The 11,688-nt window shown below is 42.1% G+C and overlaps 1 protein-coding gene across 12 annotated transcripts in view; it reads left to right on the forward strand.

Annotated features, from left to right (window-relative positions):
* Window positions 1-11,688, forward strand: part of caska (calcium/calmodulin-dependent serine protein kinase a) — a 406,103-nt gene that overhangs the window by 333,662 nt on the left and 60,753 nt on the right. For all 12 annotated transcript variants that reach the window (XM_037687081.1, XM_037687083.1, XM_037687082.1 and 9 more), the window contains 2 exons: window positions 7,354-7,431; window positions 10,923-11,003. In XM_037687081.1, coding sequence (XP_037543009.1) covers window positions 7,354-7,431; window positions 10,923-11,003 — 159 coding nt within the window. The remainder of the gene's footprint in view (window positions 1-7,353; window positions 7,432-10,922; window positions 11,004-11,688) is intronic.

An 11,688-nucleotide genomic window follows, 5' to 3' on the forward strand; every position in this document is an offset into this window, starting at 1 on the left:
TGTGTGTGTATATATATATATGTATATATATATATATTTATATATATATATGTATATATATATATATTTTTATATATATATATATATGTATATATATATATATATATATTTATACACATGTACATACATACATACATACATACACACAACTTCAAAACAACAAATTCTCAACCTGTACTGAAAACAGTTTCTGCGTCTCAGCGCCACCAGCTGGTGAGAGGTGGTGACGTCAATTTGAACCCCGCCCACTGGAACCGGTACTGAAAGCATAATGGAAACACAACCTGTACCGTACCGAGTAGAGTAGAGCCGTGCTGTACCAGCCCGTACCGGTACTAATGGAAAAGGGGCATAAATGAACTTCTGTGAAAGGTTGTACAGAATCTGTACAATAATTTGAGTTCAGGTTGATTCTTTTTGTTGGTCAGTTTGTTCCTTGCAATGATTATGATGATGATGATGATGGATATTAGTTATGTAACTCTGCTGTTGTTGTTTGAGGCAAACATAAGAATTTTGTCTCCATGAACTGTATGGTACAACCCTTATTTTGTCTCTCTTTGTGTGTTTCTGCCTCTGATTGTTCATCTGTGCACGCTTTGTGTCAAACTCTACTCTGCTGCAGGTCAAAGAAAATTACAAACTGCTCCCAAACATGGCTCACTTGTTATTTAAATGATAATGGCAGCGGTTGTCTGCCTTTTGGCCAAAAGCTACACTCTGTTTAGATTTGAACCACAGCTGTTGTCTTTGTTTGGACTGTCTTTCAGGCCTGTTGTGTCTTTATGCGCTCAGATATACCCACACTGATCTGTGGCCTAAAACCATTTATCAGAGTCTGTGTCCTCCAGTCAGAAAGATCAGAAAACAGCTTCTCTGTGTCAACACTTCTCAACCCCAGATAGTATTTTGAAAATGTGTATTTATTTTTTTCCATTTATGTTTTTTCATTCGCACATTCTCAGAAAAGCACTTATATACCCATGCTGTCCCGCACTACTTCAGTCCCATCTTTAAAACATTTTTTTAACCTTTATTTATACAGGTAGTCTCATTGAGTCATGAGGACCCATTTTCAAGAGGGTCCTTTTTGGGAGAAGATGGTAGGGGTTAATAAGGGCCTTGCTCAAGGGTCCAAGGTGGGGCAAATGAGGGTCGAGGCAGATGTGGGTGTTTTACCTTTTCCACCCACATTTTGATGTTGTCGGTCCAGAGAATCGAGCCGGTGACCTTCCGATCACAGGCCCACCTTCTCTAACCTCTGCAGTAGTGCAGTGGTTCACCACTCCTTGCAAAACATGTTTCAGAGGGACTATGATCCTGTCCACACTATGTTGGATATTTTTGTTCTCCATTTATAAAGTAATCCTTATTGTCCACATTTTCCAACAAATCCCTAAAATACCCACACTGAACCACTAGGATGTGAGGACATCTATATCCATCCATCCATTATCTTTACCCGCTTATTCCATTTTGGGTCACGGGGGTCGCTGGTGCCCATGTCCAGCAATTACTGTGCGAGGGGCGGGGTACACCCTGGACAGGTCGCAAGTCCATCACAGGGCCACATAGAGACAAATGAGACAAACAACCATTCACTCTCTCACTCACACCTAGGGACAATTTAGAGTTACCAGTCAGCCTAACATGCATGTTTTTGGTCTGTGGGAGGAAACCGGAGTACCCGGAAAAAACCCACGCATGCACGGAGAGAACATGCAAACTCCACCCAGAAAGGCCCCCAGACCGGGATTTGAACCAGGGACCTGCTCGCTGAGAGGCAGCAGCTCTACCAGTTGCGCCACCGTGCTGCTGCGATTCATTCATTCAACCTTTATTTATACAGGTTAATCCCGTTTAGCCTCAGGGACTCATTTACAAGACAGACCTGATTTTAACAGAGAGATGACAACAGTGGACAACAAAGACAACAATAGACAATCATAAAGGATGTGTACAATTTTTTTTTTTAACAAGTGAAAATAAAATGGTAATTAAAAGGAAAAGTAGCAAAAAACCAGCTAGGATGTAAGACAGTGTAGAAAACTAAAAATTAGAACATGTCTGCATTGTTTTTTCGCAGGAACTTAGCAGATGTTTGAATCCACTTAGAGAGGTCAAGGTCGAGAATTTCAGATCTTTTTGCAAGATATTCCAGGAAACGAGCGGAGTAGGAGAAGGCCCTTTTGCCTATTTCAGTCCTTACAGAGGGAACACTGCATGTAATAAAGTTCTGAGTGCACGCTGTAGCTGCACTCACGCAGTGATATGTAGGAGGAGATGTATGAAAGCAACAGACCAATAAGTGATTTAAAAATGAAAATGTACCAGTGAGAGTCTGCGTGAAGTTAATGATGTCCAGTTAACCAGTGAATACAAGGTGCAATGGTGGGTACAGTAATTACAGCCAGTTATGAATCTTAGCACACCATGATAGGCAACATCCAAAAACTGCAGGGTGCTTGTAGGAGTGTTCATGTAAATAATGTCACCGTAGTCAATGGAGGGAAGGAAAGTCACAGTTGCAAGGCGTTTCCTAGTATTCAGAGTTAGACAGGATCTATTTCCGAAAAAGAAACCCAATTTAACTTTCAGTTTCTTTACTAAGTTTTCCATATGGAGCTTAAAAGAGAGATGCAAATTGACCAAAATACTCAAATATTTGTAGGAATCGAAAAAGTCAATAGGGACACAATTCGAGGATAAAATCAGAGGAAGAACTGCTGGGACTGACTTTCTGTTTGAAAAAAGTATCCCTTTGGTTATGTCGGGGTTTAGAACAAGTTTGAGACAGAACAAATCTGACTGGATGGTGTCAAAAGTGGTTTGGAAAAGCTGGAAAACCTTAGCAACTGTTTTAGCTCGACAATAAAAAAAAACTGTCATCAGCATAGAAATGTAAGGATGCATCAGAGATGCTCTGTCCTACATTACCTATGTAGATTGTAAAGAGGGTGGGACCCAAGACTGAGCCTAGTGGTACACCATTGTTGACAGTTAAATAACTGGAGGAAATACCATTATGTTGAACACATTGCCTCCTTTCTGAAAGATAGTTAGAGAACCAACCAATGCTATGTTCTGAGAAACCAATTTCTGAGAGCTTATGACATAAGATGTCATGGTCCACAATATCAAAAGCTTTAGACAAGTCTAAGTAAAGTGTAGCACAACAATCCTTAGCATCCAGTGCTTCAACAATGTAGAGGAACATATGCATGAGATATATTCATCAATTAAACGGATTCTTTCATTTTTCTGGACTGTATATAATGTGCATTGAATTTAGAAATGTAACGTGAGACGTTAATTATCTTTGACCCATCAAAATGAATGCGGTCATTTATTAACAGAATCAAAGTTTAACACATCACACATTTACATTAATTGGCAAAATATGGAAAATAACAACATGGCTAGTTTTAGCAAACTGTACAATTTTGATTATCCACACGGCGGTGGATGAGAACTTTACACAGACATTTCTAAATTATCTGGAATGATTTCTACTTGATAGAAGAATTTTAAAGATGGAAAGATGAAGTTTAAAGGGAGGAAAAGATGGGTGAGGGGGTTTGTTTGTGTCAGCATTCAGGACGGCACTCTCCGAACTTTTCTCAGCTTCTTCCCCAGTACACTTAGGTGTTATAAATCAACTTTTTACCTGGAGATGTCCCCACCGGTACATAAGTCCATTCAACGCACCCTTTCAGCGTCTCCGTAGGAACAGCCGTGAATCGTCCGAAGTAGTGACGATATTCCGTCCGACACAAATTCACCTCAGAGGTGGAAGATGTTATAATCCCATAAGACTCGGGAGAGCTCTGTGGTCATGTCAGGATCTTCCTGTTTCCCAGCACGGGAGCTGCAACGACTCCAAACTCGACTCTTCACCCGACTCTCCTCGAAACTCTCCGCCACTCTGGTTTGAACTAGGAAGTACCGACATTTTAAAGAGCTCTATTTCCGGTTCATTTGGGAGTTTCTGATTGGTCAATATCGACCAGACAGGGGTGTGTTTTGTGACGTAAGAGGTCACAAGAAGTCAGAAAACAGCAAGAATGTTATGGAACAGATTGAAAATGTTTTTCAGACAGAGAGAGAAATGTTTGGACGAGTTGGCGGAAAAACAGGTGCCAGCTTCTCTATTTACGTCTGAGAGGATGTAAAAACACGACAGCTCGTTCCAACAACTGGTCTGCGTTTGACTCCGACCTTGGACCACTTACACTGCTCATTCAAAGACAGAAAATCAGAAAATGCATAATTACTCTGTAACAGACCTTAACATGAATTCTAACTTTGCATGAGGATTAAAAATCATTGTTACTGTTTCACAGTTAATTAAAAATGATTAGTTCACTGCAACATCTAAAATGGTTTGAACTAAAAACACTTTGATTATCAACATTTGTAAAACAGTAATGATAATAGAAAAGAGAGTGTTCTTTCACTTGAATTTTCAAGAAAGAAAGTCTCAGGATGGGTCAACCTGTATTTCTGGATGCAAATCAATGAAATGACAAGTTCTGTCCCATATGATCCTTAAGGTCAAATCCTGACCTTAGGCTTAGTTCACTACAACAATGTCATTAAAAACTTTCAGTGAAGCTGTGGTTGTGCTGTGTTGTTTCCTGAAACCAGATTGATGGAGAGGTAAGATGTTAAATGAGTCCAGATACTTCTTGTTTTGAGAGTTTATCAGTTTTTCTAGAACCTTAGCTAAAATGTAGAGATTAGAGTTTAGCGATCCATCATGAACGTTCATTCAGCCGCTGCACTCCTCGGACGCGCGCAGCCAAGGACCCAAACAGGTGAGATCCCAAAATATCTGACATGTCAAAGCAGGGTCCATGTCTGAATAATGCAGAATATAGGCAGAAGCAGGGATTTAATGTGCTTTGATGGCCATAAAATGGCAAACACCCCATTCAGCTTCGATCTTCTACTCCCTCAGCCGTGCGTGGATGCAGAATGGTGGCCCAATACTGAAAGACCGTTTCGCATGCACAGACTGGCAGGTCTTCAGAGAAGCTGCTGAAAATAAGGGGGCGCTAGACCTGGAAGAATACACATCCTCAGTCCTGGGGTACATTAGCAATTGTGCTGATGATGTCACCACCATGTTAAGAGTTACCCGAACAGGAAGTCTTGGCTGAATGCAGAGGTTCGCACCCTGCTGGAAGCCAGGAACTCTGCCTTCAGGTCTGAAAACTCACAGGAGCTGAGAAGGACAAGGACATAGTTGGTTGCTGGTATTAAAAGGGCCAAGGCCACATATGAACATAGGATCCAGGGTCAACTCACCACACAAGACCCACAGAGCATGTGAATGGACATTAAGTGTATAACAGGAGGCAGGAATGAACAATGCCCTAGAGACCCATTACTGCCTGATGCCCTCAACAAGTTCTACGCATGCTTTGAAGACCCGAACAGACCATCCAGCACCAGACTCACCTCACCACCAGAAGAATTGAGGAGTACTTTCAAGAGGATTAATCCTCACAAAGCAACTGGCCCAGACAACATCACGGGGAAGGTGCTGAAAGACTGTGCTGATCAACTCTGAGAGGTGATGGCCAACATCTTTAACTCCTCACTCACCTGGCAACAGTTCCAACCTGCCTGAAGACTGCCACCATCATCCCAGTCCCAAAGAGCTCTACAGTGACTGGTCTGAATGACTACAGGCCAGTGGCCCTCACCCCGATAGTCGCTAAATGCTTCGGAAAGCTGGTCATGACCCACATCAAAACCACCAACATCACCAAAGACCCTCACCAGTGCGAATACCGTGAGAATCGATCAACAGAAGAAGCCATCTCCTCAGTGGTCCGCACTGCTCTCACCCACCTGTAGCAGAAGGACTCTTACGTCTATGTGCTCTTTGTGGACTTCACATCTGCCTTCAATACCATGATCCTCCAAACCCTGGTGGACAAACTACTCACACTAGGACTAAGCCCCTCCATTTGCCACTGGGTCCTAGACTTCTTAACAAACCACAGTCAGTGAGGATCCACAACTTCTTCCCCTCCTCCATAAAGACTGGCTCAGCACTGGCTCCCCTCAGGGATGTGTGCTGAGCCCTCTCCTGTTAACTCTGCTCACATATGACTGTGCACCTACCCATTCAGGCTGCCATACTGTAAAGTTTGCAGACAATACAGTGGTGGGATGCATCACAAACAATGATGAGTCCAGCTACAGGCAGGAGGTGGAACACCTGGAGAGCTGGTGCAGGAAGAACAACTTTCACATCAATGTGAAGAAGATGAAGGAGATGGTTGTGGACTTCAGAAGGAACAAGCACACCTCCCCCCCTCCCCCGAACATAGGAGGATCTGCAGTTGAAGTGGTCCCCAGCTACAAGCACTTGGGTGTGCACCTGAATGACAACCTCAGCTGGAGCAACAACACTACCAGCCTGATCAAGAAAGTTCATCAGAGACTCTACTTCCTCAGGCAGCTGAGGCTATATGGTCTGGGAAGCTCAGTCCTCACCTCCTTCTACAGGTGTGCAGTGGAGAGCATCCTGTGCTCCAGCATCAATGTGTGGCATGGAGGCTGCACAGCTGCAGAAAGAAAAGCTTTGCAGAGAGTGGTGAAGGCTGCACAGAAGACTGTTGGAGTCAGCCTCCCCACCATCACAGACATCTATACCTCCAGATGCAGGAAGAGAGCCACCTGCATCACGAAGGACCCCACTCACCCAGCACACACTTTGTACCCTGCTCCCCTCAGGAAGGAGGTTAAGGAGCATTGAGTGTCGAACCACTAGACTGAGGAACAGCTTCTACCCTGAGGCTGTTAGACTCATACATTTCTAACCAGGATAATCACTGTGATAAATCACGTCATGCTGCTGCTGATCTGTTTCATGTTGCTGCTGATCTGTTTCATGTTGCTGCTGATCTGTTTCATGTTGCTGCTGATCTGTTTCATGTTGTTATGTTCATTGGTGCTCATCTGCTCACACAGACTCATGTTTGTGCTGCTGTTCAGCATATTGTTTTTATGTTATTAGTGCTTAGTGTATTTTTAGTTTATGTTTTTCTTAGTTCATATCTTAGATCTTGTTGTTTTTCCTTTACATTTTATAATTTTGTTGGATGTAACTGGGACCCTGTGTACACAATTTTGTTCCACCACAAGGGCCACATGTGGTGCGAATGACAAATAAAGAACCTTGCATCCTTGAATTTTTCTAATGGCCAGTTTAAATTTAGGATTACATGTAATGTGTATAAATATTTATTATCACAGAAGTTTGAGCAGTGGGAGTGGAGGAGTCACTGATCTCATTGTTACACTGATTCACTGACAGATCTCTGTCTTTTATTTCAGCTTTACGATAAGATCAACACCAAGTCCACCCCACAGATCCGGAACCCCCCCAGTGATGCTGTGCAGAAAGCCAAAGAGGTGACTGAACACACACACATATATTTCTCATTCATGCTGGTGTTCATGCAGCTTCTTCACTTTGTAACTGTGCAGCTGCTCACATCCAGTTCAGCTGTTTAGGATGTTGTTCTCGCAGCAGATCCTGGACCAGTGTGTGCGTTTGACCCTCTGGGTTACTGACACTGTTGTTGCTTGTAACATGCACACATACACACTAGCAGTATGTCTGTGGGGTAATAGCTTGTGTTCTTACACAGAGATCCACTGTAGTCTCCAGGGTCTGATCGGAGTTAGAACTCTGCAAACACAACACAGTCAGTGAGAGGGTGTGTCTGTGCAGCTTAACAAGGAGGGGGAGGAGGAGGGGGGAGAGAGTCTCTAATGTGCATTGTATTTATTTATTTTTTTTACATTTGTACATGTGTGCAGCTGCACAAAATGATGCAGTGCTTGTTGTGTTTTGTTGACAGGACAACTAAAGAATCTGAAAAGTAATGGGAGTGGGCGAGTGTCGGACAGAGGAAGCCATTTAACAGGAGCTGAACTCTGTTTTTTGTGGCTTTGGTTCATGTCGGAGACTCCTGGATAATTAACGTAGCTCTTTTTTCAAGACCTTCATGTCCGATCTTAGCATTTTCCTGCTTAAATCAGTCGGGATAAAGCAAAAGTAGTTCATGGAACTGCTGATGCTTAGAAGCAAAATCACAGCCTTATATTTGTCACTAGACTTTTGAACATATTCTTCTCAAAGACGTGCTAATGCACAATGACATCACACTCATGTCTGCTGATCCGTTTGAAAACTGCAAACAAAAAACTGAAACTGTAATCTTCTGCAATTAAAGTACACTTGTACTCTCCAGCTGACATAAGTTTTGTCCTCAATGGCACTAGTTCAGATCACCATCAGCCCAGTCACCCCAGCTCCCCGCTAAGCTGTTCCAATGGTTTTGTTAACTTGGTGTGCGCTACCACCGTCTTGGAGTGAGCATCTCTTCATTGGTTGCATCTTTCTGGTCCTTGGACTCTGGTTGGTTAGTGACAAAGTTCACTGAGGCCTCCAAAACATAACATGTATCTAGCACCTGTGATAACAAAATCAGTAGAGGTTTGTATATCTGTCACAAATAATTAAAGTCTAAAAATCATTATAAAGGTGAAAGTCTGTCAAAAAGATATTTTCTGATGTGACAAGAGATTAAATCAAGATCTGGACATACAGTGGATGAACTTGAATTACAAACACAATAATGATAGATTTGAGATCCTCACAACAAGTCTGTGTCTAGTTTCAGAGATTTAAATTGTAATGTCTGAGATAGGTGGTTTCCATAACTTTGTCACAAACATGGTTGAAGCCCAGACTGACATTTGTGGATGATAACACACCAAGATCCTGCAAAGACCAAATTCTGGCTAATATTTTTACATATTAGTTGCATCATCATTCAGTGTTAAGGGGTCATTTTAAGAAGGTTAATTGAATGTTTATTAAGCATTCACACTATTGTGTGTAACAAACCCCCATTATGTTTGGACCAAAATCACCACACAAAGTAAAAATTAAATTATATTTATTTTCTAGGTGAAATATTGCAGATTGGGCCTGTTCTGGTACTGGTTCAGGTTCCGAATCAGGGACAAGTCTATGAGACAGAGATCAGTTAGTGGTCGTGCAGGAGACTATGGGGAGCAGAAAAGTCAAATAAGGAGGACCACTAACCGTCTCAGATGATCTTGGGGGTTCTGGAGACTGAAGAAGTCCAAACTGATCCGGACCACTGCTGGAGGAGCTGAGTCCGGTGGGGGCTGCAGCCGGCCGCAGCGACAGGCAGGTGATGAGTCCGTCAGGCGCAGAGTCCTGGTCCAACGAGCCAGGGTCCAAAATCAAAGAGCAGATGACTGAAGGGACCGGAGGAGTAGACAAAGAGATGTAGTCGTGCAGGCGAAGGTCAGAACTGAAGACAGAAGACTTAATAATCCAAGGGGTTGAGCGAGAGACATGTCCAGGTGAGTCGTGGGTCCAGGAGCCGGGAGGTCGAGCCAAGAGGTAAGGACAGGAACCAGGAGCAGGACAGGAACAAGAAGAACAGGTCAACTATGACAGGGAAACACTATGGCTAGAGGGAAACAAAACAGGATCATGAACGCGAGGTATCTACTTGCAGAAAACTGTTTTCAACTACCGGGCACCGAAGAGGAGAAAGAGTGAAGCTTATATAGGATGAGAGTGACGGGTGCAGCCAGATGAGCTCTAATCAGCTGCTGCTGTCTGCTGTGAAGACAAATCTAAACAAACTGTGACGTCACCCTCTACCAGCATGCAAAGAAAACAAACTAAAACGCACATGTAGAAATAAACACTACAGGAGCGGACAGAATAAATGAAACTTACAGGATAGATCTATTGCAAACTTTAAAAGGTGATCAAGGTGACAGAAAATATGATCTAAGGGATGTGATTCGTGACATTGTGATCCTGTTTATATTTCTTATTATACTTTGTAGTTACTATATTTCTTCCATATGCAGTTTTTAAGCTATTCCAGCATTTTAGATATCAAAACGTTCAGCTCGTTCAGGAGGAAGTTGCTATGACTTTTGGTATTGGTGCAACTTTAGTTTTTTTTTTTTTTTTGCCTTTTCTGACATTTTTTTTCTTATAGAAAATTAATTGAACTCATTTTACATCCTTCAAATCTTTAGATCTGTTCACAACCTTTTACTACTAGTATCACATTTTGTTCTGCTTCAGCTTCTTTCAGCTTCTTTTTTCCAGCTGTTTGCGCTCTTTTCAGAATCTACTTCTAACAACATTTTTGTGCTTCTAACTTCTTTCTGCTACTTTCAGCTTATTTCTGCAAGTTTCAGACTTCTCTGCTATTTTAGCTACTATTTAGTTGTGTTTATGCTTATTTTAGCATTTTCAGCTAATTCTGGGCTCAAGAGCCCAGTTTGAGAAAAAAGTTACATAAAACTATGACTTAAATCACAGAGGACTTGCAATAATAACAAGCAGCTTAAGTCTTTGATAAAGCAGTACTTGATTTTTTTGTGCGTAACAAGCGAATGTGATTAAAATATAATGACTACCTGGATGAACTCACTCCTTTGCTTACTAAACAGTAACTCCTTTAAGCAGGTTTTAGTGCATGCACACGAACACACACACATACACACACACTTGTTAAAGGCCTCAGCTCCACAGTACCCCCCTCACCAGTCAGGCGCAGCATAACCAGAGCTGACATCAAACCAGGTCACATCAGGAGCAGAGGAGGAGAGCCAAAGCCTTGGCTTGTTTTTGGACACTCTGCAGGTTGTCTGACACTGTCGCTGGAGGCACTGAGGGAAGGGTCAGGGAGGTCTGAGGAGGGCTGTGGGGTCAGAAACTTTTTGTTTCAGGTGCAGCAGGTACATTAATGGGGTACAAGTGAGAGCTACTTGATAATAAGGATGGAGAGAAGCTGCAGGTTTTTAAACAAACTCTTCTGTCTTTGTTTATTCAGGTCCTGGAAGAAATCTCCTGCTACTCTGAGAAGTACGAAGCTAAAGAACTTAGACGGATATTAACACAGCCCCATTTCATGGTGAGTCGAGTCAAGAAACACAAACTGAATAAGAAAAAACAAAGCCTTTATGGATCCTTAACAAGCATTGATTTCATAACCAAATCAGAAACTTAGCTCTTATCAATTTTCTTGATGCTTTTATTTCACTTTTTTCTTTTTTTTTTCTTTGTAGGAAATTAGCAACCAAAATAAGGTTTTATTATCAGCATTGCCAATGGTTTGAGCAAATTGCTTTAGCTTCTTTAACTTTAAATAAATCAAGTAATCACACTACAACAGATACTTTACTTTAGTCATCAGCATCCAGTAGGTACTTTTATAAAAGTCAGGCGGTCGGAGTCTCTTAAGGCTTGTCTAATGTTTGGAGCACAAATCTCATCACATTATTGCACCTGATGTTCCCTTTGATAGATGACCTGCTCATTATTAGATGAACAGACCATCAGGGAGGTGACGCAGAAGGAAGCAGACAAACAAGAGAAAACTGAACGAAAATGAAAAGTTTGGAGAAAAGGGACAGATGAGTAATTAAGATGAAATGGAGAAGAAATATAGATGGAGGACAGTAAGGCGTGTCTAATGCAATGAGCTGTGTCAGGCCAGACGCCTATCTCCTTCGTGATGATGTGAGCTGGTGTGTTTTGCATCCAAACGTGTTAGAAACAAGACAAAGTGCAAACAAACTACGACAGGATTCAAATAC

The sequence above is a fragment of the Nematolebias whitei genome, chromosome 13, assembly GCF_014905685.2.
Source record: "Nematolebias whitei isolate Nwh7 chromosome 13, NemWhi1, whole genome shotgun sequence".
NCBI classification, from domain to species: Eukaryota; Metazoa; Chordata; class Actinopteri; order Cyprinodontiformes; family Rivulidae; genus Nematolebias; species Nematolebias whitei.